The sequence below is a fragment of the Pan troglodytes genome, chromosome 2, assembly GCF_028858775.2.
Source record: "Pan troglodytes isolate AG18354 chromosome 2, NHGRI_mPanTro3-v2.0_pri, whole genome shotgun sequence".
In the NCBI taxonomy this organism is placed as follows: domain Eukaryota; kingdom Metazoa; phylum Chordata; class Mammalia; order Primates; family Hominidae; genus Pan; species Pan troglodytes.
The window spans coordinates 132,412,738-132,436,097 of NC_086015.1; the positions used below are offsets into that span (position 1 = coordinate 132,412,738).

Genomic DNA, 23,360 nt, shown 5'->3' on the forward strand with positions numbered 1-23,360 from the left:
ACCTGTAATCCCAGCTATTTGGGAGGCTGAGGCAGGAGAATTACTTGAACGGGGTGTGGGGGTGGGGGGTGGAGGTTGCAGTGAGCTGAGATTGCACCATTGCACTCTAGCCTGGGCAACAGAGCGAGACTGTCTCAAAAAAAAAAAAAAAAAAGGCTCAGGAAAAACACAAAACACTAAAACAGCAATGGTATTAAAACTGTTCAGAATCGGCCGGACACGGTGGCTCGCACCTGTAACACTAGCACTTTGGGGGGCGGGGCAGGTGGATCACCTGAGGTCAGGAGTTGGAGACCAGCCCGACCAACATGATGAAACCCAGTCTCTACTAAAAATACAAAAAATAGGCCAGGCGCGGTGGCTCACGCCTGTAATCCCAGCACTTTGGGAGGCCAAGGCGGGCGGATCACGAGGTCAGGAGATTGAGACCATCCTGGCTAACACCGTGAAACCCCGTCTCTACTAAAAATACAAAAAAAAAAAATTAGCCGGGCGCGGTGGCGGGTACCTGTAGCCCCAGCTACTCAGGAGGCTGAGGCAGGAGAATTGTGCGAACCCAGGAGGCAGAGCTTGCAGTGAGCCGAGATCGCACCACTACACTCCAGCCTGGGCGACAGAGCGACACTCCGTCTCAAAAAAAAAAAAAATAAATAAAATAAAAATACAAAAAATTAGCGGGGGGTGGTGGCGGGTGCCTGTAATCCCAGCTACTCAGGAGGCTGAGGCAGGAGAATTGCTTGAACCCGGGAGGTGGAGGTTGCAGTGAGCCAAGATAACGTCACTGCACTCCAGCCTGGGCGACAAGAGTGAGACTCCGTCTCCAAAACAAAACAAAACCACCACCACCAAAAAACCTGTTCAGACTGAACACAGAACTCAAGGGCATTATTATAATAGATTACAAAGTGAATTTTCTATAGCTTTGCAAACGTATCTAAATCCCATACATCCTTTTAACAGCAATTTTCATTATTGAAGACATGACTTAAGTACAAAAAGAAAAGTCCAAACTGTCAGCTTTCAGTCCTCCACATTCCCCTCTTTAATATGGTATTTTGCACTATATACATTAATGAAAATTTGAAACAAACAAAAAGAACTTTAGTCAAACTCCCCTTCCTCCTCCAGCTTTATTGGAATAGTTTAAAATTACATTTCTATTTTCTAGGACTTCAGTTGCTCTTTCCATCTGACTTTTAAAAACTGATTACAGCAAATGAAACACAGTTGTCTAAGTGATATAGTATACAAAAATAACATCTTGATTTCTGTGAAAATGCATTTCTCTGCAATTCCTGAATAGCTCCAAATTATGCTAACTCTGAGCATTGATGTTTACTCTGGGTTTTAGATTTAGTCTTTGAAAATAATGTGTTCTAAACCTTTGCCATCACTATCTATGTGTCCAACATCAACACTGTGATGAAGTTGTTCCTGTTTAGGCTTTTATTCCGATTTCTCTCGAACAGCCATTAACACGCATGTTTATCTTTTTGTTTACTCCCACTCAACTGTATGTTCTATGTAGGGCCTGATACAGATGTTACTTGATGTTATTTAATAGCTACTGAGGTCAGACAATCCAAGACCATCATTATACTAAAATTAAAGTTATTTATGGAAGTTCATAGACACTTCCAGAATTGGTTTTACCTCCTACATGGGAACATGTTCAAGGAACCCAGGACGGGCTTACTGGTCTGACTCAACTCTTCCCATTCATCAATCCCTATTCACCAGTGGCACGGAAAGGGGGTTCTTTAACAAAGCATTATACATAACACCTCTACCAAACTAAACATAAACTTTTTTTGTAGTTAAATGCAGAAAGTCGGTTTTTTTCCACCCCTTTCCTCCTTTTACACGGCAAGTAAAGCTCACTGGCCTGGGAGTTGCCTCTATCTGCCAACCTTTGGCCAGTGAAGAGGATTCAGAGAAAATAATACAACCATCAATCAGAAAAAGGAGGGGCGACAAAGGAAAATAATTAGGCTGTAGCCTCAATTGTGCATTCCCGTGCAAGGTGCCCTGACTCGCCACAGCGGTAACAGTTGACTTCACTTGTCTTGCTGCAGTTGATGGCTACATGACCAGTTTCACCACACCTAAAAAAGAAATTAAAAGTTTTCACAATGGGCCTCAGAAAAAAACTGTCTACCAAAGCAACAGTCACCATGCAGAACAAAACGCCTGATCTTTGTTTTCATGCAATTAACCCCTAAGGTTTCACAGATATGTACACAACAACATTTATCAAATTATACACTTACATGTCACAAACAGGCAAAGATTTCTGGTTACATGATAAAAGATTTATGTATATTACAGAGCTTTCTATGAAAGTCTCTGGAAGTTTCAAATTATAACACTCTTACTTTTATATATTAAAAAAGTCCAGTTGTGAAAACTGCCCAGGTACCATAAGCCACAGGATATCAGGGCAGAATACAGAATTATATACAGATAGACTGCCAGTTACATATGCTGAAAATTCGTCTTATCTGGTCACAACTAAGTTTCACTGAATTTACTAAGGCCCTTCCATTTATAGCTAATTCATCTCTGGAAGAATCTCTGCAATGAGTTTTCTTCTAACAACATTCTGACACCTTACCTATAGCACTTCACTTTGGTGCAGTCTTTTTGAATGTGTCCGAATTCTCCACAAGAATAGCACTTCTGCTCATCTGCATGGTCGCAGTCACGAGCCAGATGGCCTGGTTTGCCACAGTTGTAGCAGCATTGCTCTCGCTCTCTCTTGGGCTCCTTGCAGTCCTTGGCAATGTGGCCACCTCTACCGCAGTTATAGCAGGCTTCAACAATAAGGAAAAGAAACAGGCCAAGACTATAAAACCTTTACAAAGTGTTACGTTTTAAATTATACAATACAAAACCTCAAAGGTGGAAATGCTATACACAGTTGCATGTGCTCACCTCTCCAGGCTCTAGAGGGGTATGAAAAGGAAGTGTTAAATACTTACCATCTTCCTGAAGATCACAATCCTTGGCAAGATGACCAGACTCACCACAGCGATAACAGATGTCTGGAAGAGATGAGGAAACAAACTGGAAACCTGTTTTGAGCAAAAACAAAGAATTCGGCTAGTCAGACCAGTCTTGATACTAACAAATACTGAAGTACTTCAAATTTTTCTATTCGACAAAATACCTCTATCCGAGGTAAAACCACCTCTGCCACGGCTTCTCATTCCACGACCACGGCCTCCACCAGTAGGACATTCCCGGGCCCAGTGGCCAGATCGTCCACACTTGAAGCACTCATTGCTGCTCATGGCTGCAGTCAGATCTTTGAAATATTAAAAGTAACAGCATTAAACCACTGAAAGTTCTTTTAACTTTTATTCTCTATTAAATGTATTTTTGGAAAATTATTCTGGGGAAAAAAGCTAGCTAATATATTGGTTAAAAAAATAGCTGGGCATGGTGGCTCACGCCAGTAATCCCAGCACTTTGGGAGGCCGAGGTGGGTGGATCATGAGATCGAGACCATCTTGGCTAACATGGTGAAACCCCGTCTCTACGAAAAATACAAAAAATTAGCCAGGTGAAGTGGTGGGCGCCTGTAATCCCAGCTACTTGGGAGGCTGAGGCAGGAGAATGGTGTGAACCCAGGAGGCGGAGCTTACAGTGAGCTGAGATGGTGCCACTGTACTCCAGCCTGGGCAACATTGAGACTCTGTCTCAAAAAAATAAAATAATCACACAACTACATGCTTGGGTATTATAGACTTATTATAATATACACCTTGATAGAAGTGATGGAATTTACAGGGTTAGGGTCAATGAAAATCCATTACGAGAAATAATTGGTAGTGGCTGGGCACGGTGGCTCATGCCTGTAATCCTAGCACTTTGGGAGGCTGAAGCGGGTGGACCATCTGAGGTCAGGAGTTTGAGACCAGTCTGGCCAACATGGCGAAACCCCGTCTCTACTAAAAATACAAAAAACAGCCGGGCATGGCGGCATGCGCCTGTAATCCCAGCTACTCAGGAGGCTGAGGCAGAAGAATCGCTTGAACCCGGGGGGTGGAGGTTGCAGTGAGCCGAGATCATACCACTGCACTCCAGCCTAGGGGACAAAGTGAGACAGACAGGCAGGCAGGCAGGCAGGCAGGCAGGCAGGCAGACACACACAAACACACACACACACACACACACACACACACACACACACACACACACACACTGGCAGTAATACTCATTCACTCATTCCAGGTCCAACTTAATGGACACATTTGCATGGTTATAAGGCCTATATAAGCTTTATTTTGGGCAAATAGAAGTCATTTATTTACTCACATCAAAAAATTGGAATAACCCAAACCAATGAGCTGTAAAATGGATTCTCGGAGTGAGGAGTCAGTGAAGGAAAATACTCTCTTAAACTTAGCACCTGACGTAGTACCTAGTTATACCGCAGCACTTGCCTGGTGACTGAGATATTCCTTAGAACAGATATGTTAAAACAAATGCAAGATACAAATCTTATCTCTAGATGGTACAAGTACAGTAGGCCCTCTATATCCATGGGTTCTGCATCCATGGCTTCAACCAACCTTGGAATAAAAATATTCAGTGGAAAAAAGTTGCATCTGTATTGAACATGCAGACTTTTCTTGCCATTATTCCCTAAACAATACAATGTTAACAACTACTTATTCAGCATTTACATTGTGTTAGGTATTATAAGTAATCTAAAGATGATTTTAAAGTATATGGGAAGATGTGCAAAGGTTGTAATGCAAGTAACTACACTATTTTATATTGGGAACTTGAGCATAGGAGGATTTTGGTATTTGAGGGAGTTCGTGGAACCACTTCACAGATACCAAGAGATGACTGTATAATAAAAATAGTAGGAAAACGACCATGAGTTACACCAAAGCGCTAATAATAGCACCTACAGCACTGGCAACATTTGTGTTTTGTTTTCTTTTATTCTCCCCTTTCCAAATGTTTCTGTAATGTAATTTTACATTTTAAACAATGCTACTTAGAATTTCATAATAAACTCCTTTAATTGGTTATCATTTTAAAATAAAAATAAAACTCCCACTAAAGCAAATGGATTTTGTACTTATGTAACAATCTAAAAATAAATTGAGGCTATTCTTAAAATAGAATGAAATGGAATGGAACAGAATGAAAACAATGCAACTATATTTTCACACTTCCATATCTAAATATTTTTACCCTTAATTCCATTGTCAAACAATGGCACACAAAGTCGTATTTTAAATATCCTCTCAAACCTAAGCACAGGCACCATCATCTAGAAAAACATATTTCCAACTGAGTAAAACTTGAGTGGATAATCGAATTAGCTAACCTAACCACAGTGCCAAAGACCCAAAACGCAGTCCGAAAAATGGCAAGGTTCTCCACTTTCAGTAACTGTTTAATCATTAACTTGTGGACAAATTTAGTGACTTAAAATTACGCTGAAGTTGAGTTTCAAAAAGTTCCCATTGTCAAATATACAAAAGAAAATAACACAATACTCACTTACCCCAACTCTGTGTAATCTGATTTAGGATAAATTCTTAGAGAAGTCTTTCTACTAACTCTTGCCACTTGCCTATGAACATATTACCAAAAAAATTATTTGGCTATGAGTTACTGGTGCTTTCAGATGTACAAAACATTTCTAGTCAGAAGAAACAGCCAGTGAAGGATATTAAAAACAGATTTTTACAGAATTTGAAATAGTATCTGCTTTGTAATCATTCTTTTAACTGTACTAGTATTAGCATCCTAAATTATGTGAAGTATTTGCTGGTTTCCACCACAGAAGAGTCAGAATTAAAAAAAAAAAAAAAAAAAAACGAATGGCGGGCAGGGCACGGTGGCTCACACCTGTAATCCCAGCACTTTGGGAGGCCGAGGAGGATGGTTCACCTGAGGTTGGGAGTTCGAGACCAGCCTCACCAACAAGGAGAAACCCCGTCTCTACTAAAAATGCAAAATTAGCCAGGCTTGGTGGCTCATGCCTATAATCCCAGCTACTCAGGAGGCAGAGGCAGGATAATCTCTTGAACCCGGGAGGTGGAGGTTGTTGCAAGCCAAGCAATTGCACTCCAACCTGGGTTACAAGAGTGAAACTCCATCTCAAAAAAAAAAAAAAAAAGGCATATAAAATGGTCAAAGAAAAAAAGCTGCTTATGGCACCACTTCCTCCCCATCTTCATTTTGTATCTTCTCCAGTTTAGTCAGATCAGCTTGAGCTCATTTAACTATTGATCTCAAGGAATTATTTGCACATAAATGATTACTTTTACAGTGTAATCCAGACAATCTGCAAGGCCTGAATATCTTATAATTTAATATTTAAACAAGATACATCTCTTTTAGAAAATACAAAACAAGGATGGGCACAGTGGCTCACACCTGTAATCCCAGCACTTTGGGACGCCAAGGCAGGAGGATCACCTGAGGTCAGGAGTTGGACATCAGCCTGACCAACACAGTGAAACTCCATCTCTACTAAAAACACAAAATTAGGGCAGGCGTGGTGGCTCACGCCTGTAATCTCAGCACTTTGGGAGGCAGGTAGATCATGAGGTCAGGAAATCAAGACCATCCTGGCCAACATAGTGAAACCCCAAATCTACTAAAATGAAAAAATTACCCAGGCGTGGTGGTAACGCGCCTGTAGTCCTAGCTACTCGAGAGGCTGAGGCAGGAGAATCGCTTGAACCTGGGAGGTGGACGTTGCAGTGAGCTGAGACTGGGCCACCACACTCCAGCCTGGGTGACAGAGCAAGACTCCGTCTTCAAAGAAAGAAAGAAAGAAAAAAAACTATTCTGTAAAACAGATATGCATCTCAGTGGCAAAGGCAGAACTTTACACACTAGAATATAACAGAAGTTTTAGATGTTTTGCTTTTTTTTTTTTTGAGACAGTCTCGCTCTGTCACCAGGCTGGAGTGCGGTGGCGCCATCTTGGCTCACTGCAACCTTCACCTCCTGGGTTCAAGCGATTCCCCTGCCTCAGCCTCCCACATAGCTGGGACTACAGGCGTGCACCACCACGCCCAGGTAATTTTTTGTATTTTAGTAGAGACGGGGTTTCACCATGTTGGCCAGGATGGTCTCGATCTCCTGACCTAGTGATCCACCCGCCTTGGCCTCCCAAAGTGTTGGGATTACAGGCGTGAGCCACTGCACCCAGCCTGTTTTGCCATTTTTAGTCACACATAATTTTGTTTACTAGAGTAAATTAATGCTACTAAAGAAAAGAAAACACTAAGTCTTAAAAGGGAAGAAAAACATTAATAGCCTTCAAATGTCATCAACATGACACGTGATTTTAAAAGAGGTCTTTGAGTGGCCTTAGGTACTGTGTATGCAATCTGCCCTCTCCTCCCTTTGGCTAACCCTATCGCAGTGAATCAGGTGGTCTACAGTTTCACTGGTAACTGGTCCCTTGTGATAGACTTGTCTCTTTAATAACATTATTAAACTAACCACTTTCCACAATGTTTTAGACTCACACTACTTATATTAGGCAGCAGGTCCCCATCCTAGCACTCATCTCATATGAACATTATTTAGTTTAAAGGTCTTTACAGAATTCCATGATACTCCTTAGGAAATCTAAGGTAAGGTAAGACAGCTGAGAATCATGGCTCCATGAGTCTGTCTCATTGCCTATGACTGCTCCTGGCTGGAATTTCACTGCACTGTCCTGGTCTCCCCTGCTCCTTTTCCACCTGTCACAACTTTTTCCAACCTTCACGGGCCAACTCAAATGCCAACTCTATAAAAGAATCTGACTACATCTCCCAGCCTGGAACTACCCTTCCTATTAAGTCCCAAGACACTTTGTTAATATCTGTCTAATGGCAGTACCATATTGCCTTGTATCATATTCCTTGAAGGTAGAGACCAAGTAATTCACCTTTGAATCATCGAACACCCCATATAGTTATCCTTTTAGTAGCCATTATGTAACTCGGTATTTTAATTCTAGGGGGGCAGGTGTCTTTAGCAATTTGGTGAAACTAACTGACCCAATCCAATCTAATCAAGTACGAACAACAAAGCACCTAAATTATTGCTATCAGTCACAAGAGTTACTGCACCATTAATTTAAAGTAATGATGTATTCTCAATTTTGTACTCACTAAGGACTGACTACAGTCACTCTCTGAAACTCTCAGCTTTCTGAAATCATAGGTAAGATTCTGCCCAGATGAATTCAGGATCCACAACTTTCAGCTTCTGACAGGGATTAGGGCCAACCACTCAAAGGACATTCCCAATGTAATTTTTTTTTAAATCCAGTAACAGAAGTATCTTCTACTTGTAAATGTTATTTTGAGGATTCCAATCTATAATAAAGCAAATACTAGAAAATATCAAAGGAAGAAAGCTGCTGAATCATAAAACCATGAAAATTAGATTTTTTTCAGATTATCTAACACAATCCCCACGTGTGGCTGAGAAATTTACACCCAAGACAACTAAAAAAGCCAGCAACCAGGCCAGAACCTCTAATTTGTCATCCAGGTTCTATTAGTCCAAGAATTCATAATCAATTGGATTTCAGTACTATTTTATGCAAGCTACAAGACATACATGCTAACTTCAATAAAAACCAAAATACTGTTTTTCACTTTTGTCAGGCAGCAGGAAAACACTTAAGTTTCTTCCTTTTGCTAAAAACCACTAATATAAGGCACCACTTACTGAAGGTTCCTTGGGTTTGTGTTTTCTCTGGAAAAAATTTTTCGTGAAACCTGCTGTATGTATACTGCACTGATGTAGCCTGCCTGACACTGTAAGAGATTTTGGAACCATACTCAACCTGGGTTAATCACTTAACCCAGTTTAACTACTTGCTGTGTTACCTCAAAAACATCTGACTATCCATCTCTGTCTTATTTGTAAAAGGGAAATAATAAAACTGATGTGTGGTAAGAATTGTTACCTTGTGCTTAATAGATATTCAATTTAAAAACCAAAGTTTTGGTCTTCTGAGTACATATTCCTTCCACTTTCGCCAATTACCTTGGATTGCTTACAGAGAGTAGACAGAACTCAGTCCAATGTCTATTACATAGCAGGTTTAGAGTGAGGCTAACTGCTTATACTTGTTTCCCACCTTACAGTCTATTTCCTGAATGGAATGGAGAAGAGATTAAGAGGAGAAACACCGGTGATTTCCAAATCAGTTCACATTTTCAACCACCAGACATCAAGATATTTGTCCTAAGTTTCAATTTTTGTGTATCAAATGTTTATGACACAAACCACTTTAAAGGGTGGTAGGAGCACACGGCATGTCAGGCAAGAGAAGAAATGACTAAGACAGTCAAGATGAGGTCTGGGCCGGGCGGGGTGGCCCACACCTCTAATCCCAGCATTTTGGGAGGCCGAGGCAGATGGATCACCTGAGGTCAGGAGTTTGAGACCAGCTGGCCAACATGGTGAAACCCTGTCTCTACTAAAAATACAAAAATTAGCTGGACATGGTGGTGCATGCCTGTAATCCCAGCTACTCAGGAGGCTGAGGCACAAGAATTGCTTGAACCCAGGAGGCAGAGGTTGCAGTGAGCCAAGATCGCACCACTGCACTCCAGCCTGGGCAACAGAGCAAGACTCTGTCTCAAAAAAAAAAAAAAAAAAAAAAGATAAGGTCTGACAAGACTTAAGATTCACTGTGAGGAGCCATGTATGCTAAACTAAGAGGTGTAACTATTTTACACATTTTGAACTTATCTTGGAATTAAAGAAACCACAAATGGTTAGTATATTAATTTGTCTTCCTTAATGTCAGTACTTGTACCATACTATTGATACTAAAAACAAATATAGTAAACTACTAAAATCTAACAGTATGTGGTCAAGACTAACAACTAGGGTTCTAATAAATAGAATGTTCATAACTCTGTCCTAGAAAATACATTTAAAATAAAGTAGCAACAGGCAAGTTGGAGATAAAAATGACACTAGCAAAGTAGGGTATGATTCTGGCTATCTTTATTACTTTATATGGTTTTCTAACACAGCTGTACACATTCACATTTGTATATATGCTTACTTTTCGCAAGCTCAGGGTTATCCCTGACTCATTCATGTTGTTCACTTAACTGCATTTAGACCATACTGGAGCTTTTGCCCTCTGAATGTATATAAGTATGCACATTATTATGCTCCGTTAAGTCAGTTTACTGTCCCAACATGGTACTGAAACACTTCAGATTTTTTTTTTTTTTTTGAGACGGAGTCTTGCTGTCGCCCAGGCTGGAGTGCAGTGGCACGATCTCGGCTCACTGCAAGCTCCACCTCCTTCTAACACAGCTGTGTTAGAAAACCATATAAAGTAATAAAGATAGCCAGAATCATACCCTACTTTGCTAGTGTCATTTTTATCTCCAACTTGCCTGTTGCTACTTTATTTTAAAAGTATTTTCTAGGACAGAGTTATGAACATTCTATTTATTAGAACCCTAGTTGTTAGTCTTGACCACATAGGTTCACCCCATTCTCCTGCCTCAACCTCTCGAGTAGCTGGGACTGCAGGTGCCCACCACGACGCCTGGCTACTTTTTTTTTGTATTTTTAGTAGAGACGGGGGTTTCACCATGTTAGCCAGGATGGCCCAGATTCTTTTAATAAAAACGAACTATGGGGGCCGGGTGTGCTGGCTCACACCTGTAATCCCAGCACTTTGGGAGGCAGAGGTGGGTGGATCACCGGAGGTCGGGAGCTCAGGACCAGCCTGACCAACATGGAGAAATCCCGTCTCTACTAAAAACACAAAATTGGCCGGGTGTGGTGGCGCGTGCCTGTAGTTCCAAATACTCAGGAGGCTGAGGCCGGAGAATCGCTTGAACCCGGGAGGCAGAGGTTGCGGTGAGCCGAGATCACGCCATCGCACTCCAGCCTGGGCAACAAGAGCGAAACTCCACCTCAAAGGAAAAAAAAAAGAAAAAAAAAGCAATGAAAGGAAGCAATATACTTTCTGTATTACCTGCATTCCAGCCAGAATAATGGAAAACAGAGTACTTACTCGGGAGCAATTCTGTATTTTTATCCTGGTTCCTGAACTTACTGCTTGACCTTGGTTAATTACATCCATTTCCGCCTGCCCTGATTACTTCTTGAAGAGTTTTAACAGCTGGATATCTATGAGTCAGTCATTAGTAAACATATCTATAATCTTACAACCTCACGAGTTATGTATTCTTGCTCCATTTTAATGACAAACTAAACATCTGACACTGGCCAGGGGCAATGGCTCATGCCTGTAATCCCAGCACTTTGGGAGGCCAAGGCGGGCGGATCACAAGGTCAGGAGATCAAGACCATCCTGGCTAACACGGTGAAACCCCATCTCTACTAAAAATATAAAAAATTAGCCGGGCATGGTGGCAGGCGCCTGTAGTCCCAGCTACTCGGGAGGCTGAGGCAGGAGAATGGCATGAACCTCGGAGGTGGAGGTTGCCTGGGCGACAGTGTGAGACTCCGTCTCAAAAAAATAAATTAAAAAATCTGACACCAAGTGACCTACCCAAAGCCACACAGCTAGAAAGTACTACAATCAGAATTTCAAGAGTCTGGCTCTCAATCCTCTGCAAAGGCTTTTGTTAAGAATTGAGGCCGGGCACAGTGGCTCATGCCTGTAATCCCAGCACTTTGGGAGGCTGAGGAGGGAAGATCACTTGAGGTCGGCAGCATGGCCAACATAGTGACACCCCATCTCTACTAAATATACAAAAATTAACTGGGCGTGGTGGTGCATGCCTATAATCTCAGCTATTCAGGAAACTGAGGCAAGAGAATCGCTTGAACCCAGGAGGTGGAGGCTGCAGTGAGCCGAGATCATGCCATTTGCACTCCAGTGTGGGTGACAAAGCGAGACTCTCCAAAAAAAACTAAAAAAACAAAAATTAGCCGGGTGTGGTGGCACACGTCTATAGTCCCAGCTACTCAGGAGGCTGAGGCAGGAGAATGGCTTAAACCCAGGAGGCAGAGGTTGCAGTGAGCTGAGATCCTGCCATTGCACTCCCACCTGGGTGACAGAGCAAGACTTTGTCTCCAAAAAAAAAAAGAAAAGGAAAAAAAAAGTTAAGTGGTAAAGTACACAAAAATGCTATCGTAATATATGACAAAAATGCTATTGTGTAATATTTTTAAGGTAGGGAATTATACCAATTCAATCTCTACTTCAAAATATTACATAAAGGTATTACTACTATATATCTAGTAACTAAGAAAAAAAAGCCACACACATTTGAATTGTAATGCTGTAAGTATTCATTCTGTATTTCTCTTTAGATAAAAATCAAAGTAAAACTAATACTGATAGCTTTTTAAAAGATCTACAGTCATAATAATTTTGAATTCATTCACACAGCTTTCTTGAATCTTAAAAGATATTTTCTTTAACTTCATGGCAGAACTTAGGAGTCTCACCAAACACAACACTGGCAACTTGCTTCACTAGTTAACACCTCATTTGTATTTATGGAGCCATTCCAGGTGATCACTGTAGCACTCTCATATTCCTAATTAACAAAATCCTTCTAATTACAACTTAAAATTTGGTGGCCTCAAGTTCTCACTTTATTATCTCAGTAGTTTTAAACATGAAATGCTGCATAGCTTACTGCAATCACTCAATGGCATTCCCTTGCTTGCTGCAGCATCTGACACTGCCAGAACAGGAGTTCTATTAAGTGAGACAGTAAGGAAAGAGCGTTCTCCACATAGCAGGCCAGGATGCCTTGGCATCATTCTTCTGGCTCTCTACTTAGGAGGCTAGGAAGAGAAAAAGGAACCAATCTTTTTTTTTTTTTTAATTTTTCATCCCTTCAAGCAAAAAAAAGCAGAATCTCTCTGTGGTCAAATCTTCAGCCAATAGACAAATCATTCCAATTAGTCCAATGGTGGTTTCACTGCTTTTAGGCACCAGTTTGGTACTATCCCATATACATGCCACATATTTTTATTGAACTTTAAAAGACAAGTAGAATTGTTGGCAAGGCACGGTGGCTCAGGCCTGCAATCCCACCACTTTGGGAGGCTGAGGCGGGTGAATTACCTGAGGTCAGGAGATCAAGACCAGCCTGGCCAACATGGTGAAACCCCGTCTCTACAAAAAATACAAAAATTAGCCGGGCGTGGTGGCACATGCCTGTAATCCCAGCTACTTGGGAGGCTGAGGCAGGAGAATTGCTTGAGCCCGGGAGATGGAGGCTGCAGTGAGCCGAGACTGTGCCACTGCATTCCAGCCTGGCCGACAGAGAAAGACTCTGTCTCAAAAAAAAAAAAAAAAAAAAAAAAAAAAAAGACAAGTAGAATTGTCATAAATCATGTAACAAAACACATTTATACTTTAAAAAAGACATCTCCCTGCCTGTTCCAGATGTTCAAATGCCAGTTTAAGAAAAACCTGGCCAGGCGCGGTGGCTCCTGCCTGTAATCCTAGCACTTTGAGAGGCCGAGGGAGTCGGATCACAAGGGCAGGAGTTCAAGACCAGCCTGGCCAACATGGTGAAACCCCGTCTGTGCTAAAATACAAAAACTAGCTGGGTGTGGCGGCGGGCGCCTGTAATCCCAGCTACTTCGGAGGCTGAGGCAGGAGAATCGCTTAATCCGGGAGGCGGAGGTCGCAGTGAGCCGAGATCGCGCCAGTGCACTCCAGCTTGGGCGACAGAGTGAGACTCCGTCTCAAAAAAAAAAAAGAAAAGAAAAAGAAAAACCCCTGGTCTTTCAAAATATTTTACAGACTGCACCATCTGAAATACATTACCTCTCCTGTTACCAATATGAAAAAAAAGAGGACCTTTGGTTCCTCAGAAAAACACAAACTGTTATTTTTTTAAAGAAAAACTTATCAAGAGATGAAATCGGAAAAACTTAAGTCTTTAATTCTGCCCTTGGGAATGTAATAAATTATTCCTTTTATATTCCAATACACAAAGAACTCTTGTAGACAAGAATCAGGCTCAACAAACTAAAAACAGCATGTACCTAGGATCCTGGCAGTTTACAGGTGTTTGATTATCCTTAACCAGAGTAACTCATTAGAAGCATTTAAAACTATTTAGGAGGGGGGAGGGGGAAGCCCAGGAGATAAGGACTACATCTCTTATCTTTTTGAAACCCTCAAAGCTCTACACTCCAGTTATACTGCTTGAGCAAACAAATAACATAAAATTGCTAATTTAAATTGGAATGGAAATAGTAACTGGTTACGTTTCACTCCAAAATTGGGTCAAACAATAGGAAAGGGGGAAAAATCTACTTTTAAAAATGTAACTTAAAAGCAAGATGGGGATATTCATTAGACCTCCTTCACTTTGAAAAAGACAAAAAACAAATTCAGTTTTGGCTTATCTTACCTCTTCTGAGTCCTTCTGAATAATGCCTGAAACACACTAGCTAAAATCACAGACGATTACTGAGCAATGTTCTCTTTTTACAAGACCCCCCAAGACCAGAAACAGTCACTTCCTTTGGAAGTGCCCTGTGGCTGAGGCCATGTGGTTAACATGTGGGAACAAGCACAAGCCTTACCCATAATAAAATCAACACCTAAACCCAAATGTGGACCATTATGCCATTCTAAAACAGGTTCTCACGATATGGAAAAATCTAGATGGAGGGGAGCTAGTTGAATTTCGTGTCTCGTTTGTAATTACATCTGTTTCATTAATTCAAGAAATGATGCAGACTACCGCCCGCTGCTGTGGTTTTGGAGGTTTGACAAATTCGTGTTTTTTCTGGTAATGGCGCTTTTAAAGGATCCCAGCAACTTAAATAGTGTTGACTCAGGGAATGTGAGCCCCATCAGCCCCTTTTGGAATGGTAATGTAACACAAGCAACTTAGTATTTAAATGACGATAAAAATTCAAGAATCGGAAAACTATCAAGGATAGGGAGTATAAACTCTAAAGGCTCCCAAGTCTTCCAGCAGAGTCTCGCCACTCCAAACACAAAGGCTTCTTCAGGAACCCTTTGTTGTTGTTGTTGTTTTAAGACGGAGTCTCTCTCTCTTGCCCATGCTGGAGTGTAGTGGCGCGATCTCGGCTCACCACAACCTCGGCCTCCCGGGTTCACGCGATTCTCCTGTCCAGCCTCCCGAGCTGCTGGGACTACATGCGCCCGCCACCATGCCCGGCTAATTTTTTTTTTAGTACAGACAAGGTTTCACCATATTGGTCAGGCTGGTCTCGAACTCCTGACCTCGTGATCCGCCCGCCTGGGACTCTGAAAGTGCTGGGATTACAGGCGTGAGCCACCGCGCCCGGCCTAAGAACCCTTTTCTAAGGCCCCCAAAACCCTTGGCACATGGCCCGCCAGGCGCACGACCCCAGCACATGGCCCGCACGACTATAGCCACCCCATCCCCCCTTCATCCGCAGCCGGGAGCCTTTCCCCACCACACGGACTCCTTCCAGTGAGTTCCCGCCAAATCCACCCTCGGTCCCTCATTCCGCGACCCTCGAAGCGTCAGGGCCTCGGCCCCAAGGGCGCACGGGCGGGCCTCCTCTGCCCTAAGCCTGCGGCCTGGGGTGCGGCCGTGGCGCCGAAAGACCCGCATGCTTGGCGACCCAGCTTTCCAGGACGAAGAAAGGACAGAAGTGTCGTCCGACAGCGGTGCGCCAGAAACCCGGGTCCGAGGCGGCGGCAGCAGCCGAGCTTCCCGCCTGACGCAGCAGCGGCGCAGGCCAAAGTGCGGCCGCCATCGCCACCTCGCCGCTCCCTACCCTCTCTGTCCGCCACAGACCCGACCCGCACTGCGGCTCCGTCAGCGCCGGGCCCCTCCCCCAGCCCTCACCTTCCGCGTCGCAGCGGGCCCGCAGCGGCGGAGACTCGGACGCAGGCCTGGGGAAGACGGCTCGCAAGGTAGAGGCTGTTTATTTTGAGGGTCCTTGCCTGCGCCACACGCGGGTCTGCACACGGCCCCACATACGCCGCTGCGCACGGCTCTCCTCCGCCTCGCCCACGCGGCCAATCAGCGCGCGGGGTTCGGCAGTCCAATCAGAGCCGCCCGCGGGAGGGCCGCCCACTAGAGCGCGGCGCGGAGCGGGTGTTTCTGCGCGCAGCGTCTTTTCCCGCCGTGCCCTGCGCGCGGCCTTTCACGCCGGGATCCGGGTCCCGGTGCTTCTCGGTCCATTCCCAGCTGGGCCCGGGCCCGGCCAGACTGGGTGGAAATCTGGCTGACCTTGGTGGTCTGTCTTGGCCAGCTGGAGCAAAGGGATGCCAGGGGACGGGTCTCGGTGCAGTGACTGCCATTAGCTTGGGGCCGCAGAAAGTTTCTCCCCTTTCTCGGGCTCCTGCCAGGCCCTTGGCTTTCAGAGACAGGCCCGATTTCTAGATAACATTTAAGTTTGCAGAAAAGGGGATGCCAGGTCACGGTGGTCACGGCTGTGGGATGCAGCCTCTGAGATTTGTATTAATTTTTGTGAGCCGGGGAAAGGCCTTGCTGCTTTCTCCGCCAGGACTGATGTGTCTTCCCAAAATGAAAGTGCCTGGTAAGGGCGAGGGGCCTCCCTGGGAAGGTCATGAGCATGTAAGGTAATGGGTCCTAGACTGTGACTTTTAGCACGTTTATGAGTGACATCCCCCGGGAGGGCCAGGATAACCATTTGACCTGGTCTGTCATATTCAGGAATAGACTTCAGTTTAGTTGTGGTATTTTCTCCAAAAGAGATTTGTGTATATAGCCCTAGATAGTCTTGTCAAGATTAAACCCAGTTTAAACTGTTAACTATAAAATATTTTAGAATTTTGTCTCATTCTAGAATGGCTTTATTCGAAACAAAAAAAAAAAAAAAAAGGAAGAGTCCCAAGTTTCGTCTCAGTGAAACCTCCCAGTTCAATACTATGATTTATTTTTCTTTTTTTCTTTTCTTTTCTTTTTTTTTTTTTTTTTTAAGAGTAGGGTCTTGCTCTGTCGCTGGGTTTACAGGCATGAGCCACCAATTTTTGAAATCATGTTCGTGAGAAGGCAGAGCACATGTGTTGAGAGTCAGACTTTAAACCTGGGTTCAAATCATTAGTGCTTAATCATTGTAAAGCAGTTAGGAGGTTGCGTTCAACATAGCAATTATCAAAGAATGAATGTATAACTTTAAGGACCAATGATATTTTAAACTTTTTTTTTTTTTTTTTTTTTTTTTGAGAACGGAGTCTCACTCCGTTGCCCAGGCTGGAGTGCAATGGCACGATCTCAGCTCACTGCAACCTCCGCCTCCTGGATTCAAGTGATTCTCCTGCCTCAGCCTCCCCAGTAGCTGGGATTACAGGCATGCGCCACCACGCCCGGCTAATTTTGTATTTTTAGTAGAGGTGGGGTTTCTCCATGTTGGTCAGGCTGGTCTCAAACTCCCGACCTCAGGTGATCCGCCCACCCAAAGTGGTGATCGGCCTCCCAAAGCACTGGGATTACAGGCATGAGCCACCGCGCCTGGCCGAACTTTTTAAATTTATTTATTACTATTTTTTGAGACAGGGTCTCCCTCTGTTGCCCAGGCTGGAGTGCTGTCTCAGCTCACTGCAACCTCCGCCTCCCATGTTTGACCAATTCTGCCTCAGCCTCCTGAGTAGCTGGGACTGCAGGCGCCCACAACCACGCCTGGCTAATTTTTGTATTTTTAGTAGAGATGGGGTTTCATCATGTTGGCCAGGCTGGTCTTGAACTCCTGGCCTCAAGCGGTGCTAGGCCAAAGTGCTAGGATTACAGGTGTGAGCCACTGCACCCAGTGCTCCCAAAGTGCTAGGATTACAGGTGTGAGCCACTGCACTCAGCCTTAAACATTTTTTTAGTTAAAGCAACCTAAGGTAAAATTTTTTAACCAAATTTAACCGATTCCCAATCAGATTGAATAAATGCCTAGCAGCTTATGTGTTGTGCTAAAACACGATATATTATCTGCCAATAAAAAACAGTATTTTGTATTTATATAGTTTTATTACCAAGAAGCTTACTCAGCTTTATAGATTTCCCCTCTGTAATCTGATTAACCTTCATAGTATCTTGAAGTAATGTATAGTGTAGCAATCAGACACTTAGGTAGTGACTTCGTGAGCTCTGACAATGAGTCAATATAATGCAAGAGGCTATGTATGAAGTCCAACCTGGGTGCGTCCACACCACACCAAGAGGACAAGTTAAAATTACCATACGGCCAAAAATTAATATTTTCTGACTTATTTTTGTTTACCATTCCAACCATAGTACTGTATAAAATGTTTGCTATTCATTATAGACCCAGGAATGGAATATTCCTAATATTAAAACAAAAATTTTAACAGCTATAGAAAATGAAAGTGAGTGTGAGATAGAGATACTGGACATAATGTTCTATAGGTTTTAAAAGACTTCAGTAGAAGAAATGGAAACAATGTCTTTACTTCTTGGCAGTGGAGTAGTAACAGCTAATGGCTCTTTCTACCTGGCATGCAGCTTCCTGTAATGACTATTATTAATAGAGCCAGGCTGATCGTGAGGCACCAGAAAAGGTGTATGGTGGAATTTAACTACAATGGCTTGTATTGCCTGGATATACCCTTTGGTATGCCTATTTTACTAGAGATGTTTGAAAATAGGAAAAAGCTCACTCAAAAGATAAGCTGCCAGTGAGACTTGAAGAGGCTCCCATTACATTCCTCTTCCCTGGAGATGTTTTATTCCCCTCCTCTCCTCCAGTGTTCAGTCTCATGCTCAGCATTGCAAGGGTTACAAAGGTGACTACTTAAGACACAGAGTTTGCCCTTGAAGAACTTGCAGGATAACAAGGGCCATAAGAGTATTAAGTGTCGGCCGGGTTCGGTGGCTCACGCCTGTAATCTAGCACTTTGGGAGGCCGAGGCGGGCAGATCACGAGGTCAGCTGATCAAGACCATCCTGGCTAACACGGTGAAATCCTGTCTGTACTAAAAATACAAAAAATTAGCTGGTCGTTGTGGCGGGGACCTGTAGTCCAAGCTACTCGAGAGGTTGAGGCAGGAGAATCGTTTGAACCTGAGAGGCAGAGCTTGCAGTGAGCCGAGATCACGCCACTGCACTCCAGCCTGGGTGACGGAGCAAGACTCAGTCTCAAAAAAAGAAAAGAAAAAAAAACAACTTCCCAGCACTTGGGAGGCCAAGGTAGGTGGATCACCTGAGGTCAGGAGTTTGAGAGCAGCCTGGGCAACATAGTGAAAACTTGTCTCTACTAATAACACAAAAATTAGCCGAGTGTGGTGGTGGGCACCTGTAATCCCAGCTACTCGGGAAGCTGAGGCAGGAGAATCGCTTGCACCTGGGAGCAAGAGATTGGGCCACTGCACTCCAGCCTGCACAACAGAGGGAGACTCTGTCTCAAAAAAAAAAAAAAGTCCGGGCACGGTGGATCACGCCTATAATCCCAGCACTTTGGGGGGCTGAGGCAGATGGGTCATGAGGTCAGGAGATCGAGACCATCCTGGCTAACAAGGTGAAATCCCGTCTCTACTAAAAATACAAAAAATTAGCATTAAGTATCCTGAGAGAAGACCAGATAAAATGCTATGATTCAGCATTATTCCTAAAATGGGTACCAGTTGAGCAATACCTGCCAACTCTTAATTTCTGCTTAAATGCCCAACTGCATAGTACATGCTATTAAATTGAGGGGATAGGTGATATCATGTAAACCCATGTCTTGTCCCTGCCAGCAAGGAAATTGTGCTCTGTGACTTGACTTGGAAAGTATGTAACTAAGACTGAGGAGAATAAATTGATGTTTTCACCTCTCGTATTTGCTTCTGAAGCAGAAAGTTTACTAAGCTAAATCCTGAACTAGGAATTAGTAATACTAGTAATAGCTAATTGTTAATATATATACAGCTCTTATAACAGTTTCTGGCATAATTACTATACAAATATTATTTCTTATTCTTATTGGGTGCTTACTGTATGCCAGGCAATGTTTTTAACCTCTTTATGAGTTTTCACAAACCCCCTAGAAGTACTTGTATTATCCCCATGAAGAAACAGGTCGAGAGAGTTTAAGTAATCTGCTCAAGGTCAGAAAGTGAACAAATGACAGGTCAGGCTTCAAACACAGACAGCCCATGTGCTTGAACAGTGCTACTGGCCTCCCAGTACTTACTGAGGCCTACTCCTGTAAAATTCTATTGACTCCCTAAAGTGATGGTGTAGGGAATGCTAACTGATGGTAAAGAAAATATGAAACACTGACAAATCATTTAGTGAGCATTTCATTAGTTAGTTGGCTTCCTCTTCTGTGACCTTGAATTGAAACTCTACTGCAAACTAACTGGTTAGAGAAAAATTTTATTTGCAAATAGTTTTAAAAGTTTGAAGGTAGGCCGGGCGCAGTGGCTCACGCCTGTAATCCCAGCACTTTGGGAGGCTGAGGCGGGCGGATCACAAGGTCAGGAGATCGAGACCATCCTGGCTAACAAGGTGAAACCCCGTCTCTACTAAAAATACAAAAAATTACCCGCGTGGTGGCAGGTGCCTGTAGTCCCAGCTACTCGGGAGGCTGAGGCAGGAGAACGGCGTGAACCTGGGAGGTGGAGCTTGCAGCGAGCTGAGGCTGTGCAGCTGCACTCCAGCCTGGGCGACAGAGTGAGACTCCGTCTCAAAAAAAAGTTTGAAAGTAAAACCACCCATTTTTTTTCTTTTTCTTTGTATAAAGTAAAGGAATAAAGAAGGGCTACTCCATAAGCAGAGCAGCCTCTTTTTTTCCTTAAAAGAAAAATAGCTGGCCAGGTGCAGTGGCTCATGCCTGTAATTCCAACTCTTTGAGAGGCTGCGGCAGGTGGATTGCCTGAGCTCGGGAGTTTCAGACCAGCCTCGGCAACATAGTGAAACCCTGTCTCTACCAAAAATACAGAAAATTAGCCAGACGTAGTGGCACCTGCCTGCAGTCCCAGCTACTCGGGAAGCTGAGGTGGGAGAATCACCTGAGCCCAGGATGGAGGTTACAGTGAGCCCAGATAGCACCACTGAACTCCAAACTGGGTGACAGAGTGAGAGTCCATCTCAAAAAAAAAAAAAAAAGAAGCTGCATTAATTTTTTTAAAAAGTAATTTTATATTAAGTTTCTACATAATTTAATTAAACTTGGAACTAAACAATGGATATCAAAATAATGAGGTTTTTTTTGGTATGGTTTATTTATTTATTTTATTGAGATGTAGTCTTGCTCTGTTACCCAGGCTGGAGTGCACTGGTGCAACCTCGGCTCACTGCAACCTCTGCTGCCTGCTAAAGTGATTCTCCTGCCTTAGCCTCCTGAGTAGCTGGGATTACAGGCGCCCACCACCACACCTGGCTAACTTTTTGTTTTTTTGAGACAAGGTCTCGCATTGTTGCCCAGGCTGGAGTGCAATGACACGATCTTGGCTCACTGCAACCTCCACCTCCCGGGTTCAAGCGATTCTCCTGCCTCAGCCTCCCGAGTATCTGGGATTACAGGCATGCGCCACCACCCCCATATAATTTTTTTCTTTTTCTATTTCTTTTTTTTTTTTTTTTTTTTTTTGAGAAGGAGTCTCACTCACTCTCTTGCCTGGCTGGAGTGCAGTGGCGCCATCTCGACTCCCTGCAACCTCCGACTCCCTGATTCAAGCAGTTGTCCTGCCTCAGCCTCCCTCCAAGTAGCTGGGATTACAGGCACGTGCCATCACGCCCACCTAATTTTTGTATTTTTAGTAGAGATGGGGTTTCACCATGTAGGTTTTTGTATTTTAGTAGAGACAGGGTTTCACTATGTTGGCCAGGCTGGTCTCAAACTCCTGATCTCAGGTGATCTGCCCACCCCGGCCTCCCAAAGTGCTGGGATTACAGGCGTAAGACACCGCATCCGGCCATAATTTTTGTATTTTTAGTAAAGACAGGGTTTCACCATGTTGGCCAGGCTGGTCTTAAACTCCTGACCTCAGGTGATCCATCCTCCTCCACCTTCCAAAGTGCTGGGATTATAGGCGTAAGACACCGCGCCCAGCCTCATTTAACTCCTAACAAAAGCCTCTGTGGTCTGGCGCTGATGACTCACACACACAAAAAAAGGAAATCCTGATTCTAGTACTTTCTAGCCATTTGTCTAGAGTTGGAGACCAGCCTGGCCAACATGGGGAAACCCCGTCTCTATTAAAAATACAAAAATTAGCCGGGTGTGGCTGGCACCTGTAATCCCAGCTACTCAGGAGGCTGAGGCAGGAGAATCAGAGCAGGAGGTTGCAGTGAGCTGAGATCGCTCCATTGCACTCCAGCCTGGGAGACAAGAGTGAGACTCCATCTCAAAAATAGTAATAATAATAATAATAACAAATTTGTAAAGATTAAGTTGAAAAAGAACTACTATATAATTGAGTGAATTAGAAGCTAAGATCCAGAAAAGTATTTAGTCTAATCTCAGATATTTAGCCTAATCCATTCATTTTAAATGAAAAAGGAGACTTACAGAGTTGCAAAGAGTTCCTACAAATCCCAAAAAGAGCAAATGTTTTGAACGTGATCTAAACTAGGGTGCCAGCCACATCTCATAAGGGGCTTAATGCCTGATTAATGCAATTAATTGCAGTGATGATAAGAAAAGGAGAGCCTAGGTTTTAATACTACCCATTTGTTCATTGAGTCTCTAGCCCCTTTCTTTAAAAATTAACACAAATGGCCATTCTAGTTTATAAATTAGTCACTCGTGAGTTTGGCAAGGATGAATCAATAAATATGTCAGTAGTTTTCAATCTTGAGAAATGTGCTCAGACCTCAATTTATGAAATATTAACTTAGACTCTAAATTTTTATACTATAAAAATATCTTTCATGGCCGGGCACGGTGGCTCACGCCTGTAATCCCAGCACTTTAGGAGGCCGAGGTGGGCGGATCACGAGGTCAGGAGATTCAGACCATCCTGGCTAACACGGTGAAACCCTGTCTCTACTAAAAATACAAAAAATTAGCCGGGCGTGGTGGCGGGCGCCTGTAGTCCCAGCTACTCAGGAGGCTGAGGCAGGAGAATGGCGTGAACCCAGGAGGCGGAGTTTGCAGTGAGCCGAGATCGTGCCATTGCACTCCAGCCTGGGCGACAGAGTGAGACTCCATCTAAATATATATATATATATATCTTTCAATTATTAATTGTAACTACAAAAGAAAACATTTGCGTTTATACTTGGCCAAAGAATGGCTTTTAGATAATTAAAATATTGCAGATATAGTTAACGTTCCCTTCAACCACCCTCACCCCAAGTCCTACTTATTTTCCTTCCTCCCAATAGCATAAAAATGGTATAAACTGGGCACAGGTATGTGCCTGTAGTCCCAGCTACTCAGAAGGCTGAGGTGGAAGGACCCTTGAACTCAGGAGTTTAAGAGCAGCTTGG

At 43.4% G+C, this 23,360-nt stretch overlaps 1 protein-coding gene across 4 annotated transcripts; it reads right to left on the reverse strand.

Annotated features, from left to right (window-relative positions):
- Nucleotides 1-1,018: 1,018 nt before the first annotated feature.
- Nucleotides 1,019-15,967, reverse strand: CNBP (CCHC-type zinc finger nucleic acid binding protein). Of its 4 annotated transcripts, none has more exons than XM_009446391.4 (5): nucleotides 15,816-15,967; nucleotides 3,170-3,307; nucleotides 2,982-3,074; nucleotides 2,615-2,813; nucleotides 1,019-2,105 (listed from the first exon to the last, which is right to left on the reverse strand). In XM_009446391.4, the coding sequence occupies exons 2-5, from the start codon at nucleotides 3,291-3,293 to the stop codon at nucleotides 1,988-1,990; spliced, it is 534 nt and encodes a 177-aa protein (XP_009444666.1). In that variant the 5' UTR covers nucleotides 3,294-3,307; nucleotides 15,816-15,967; the 3' UTR covers nucleotides 1,019-1,987.
- Nucleotides 15,968-23,360: the final 7,393 nt, after the last annotated feature.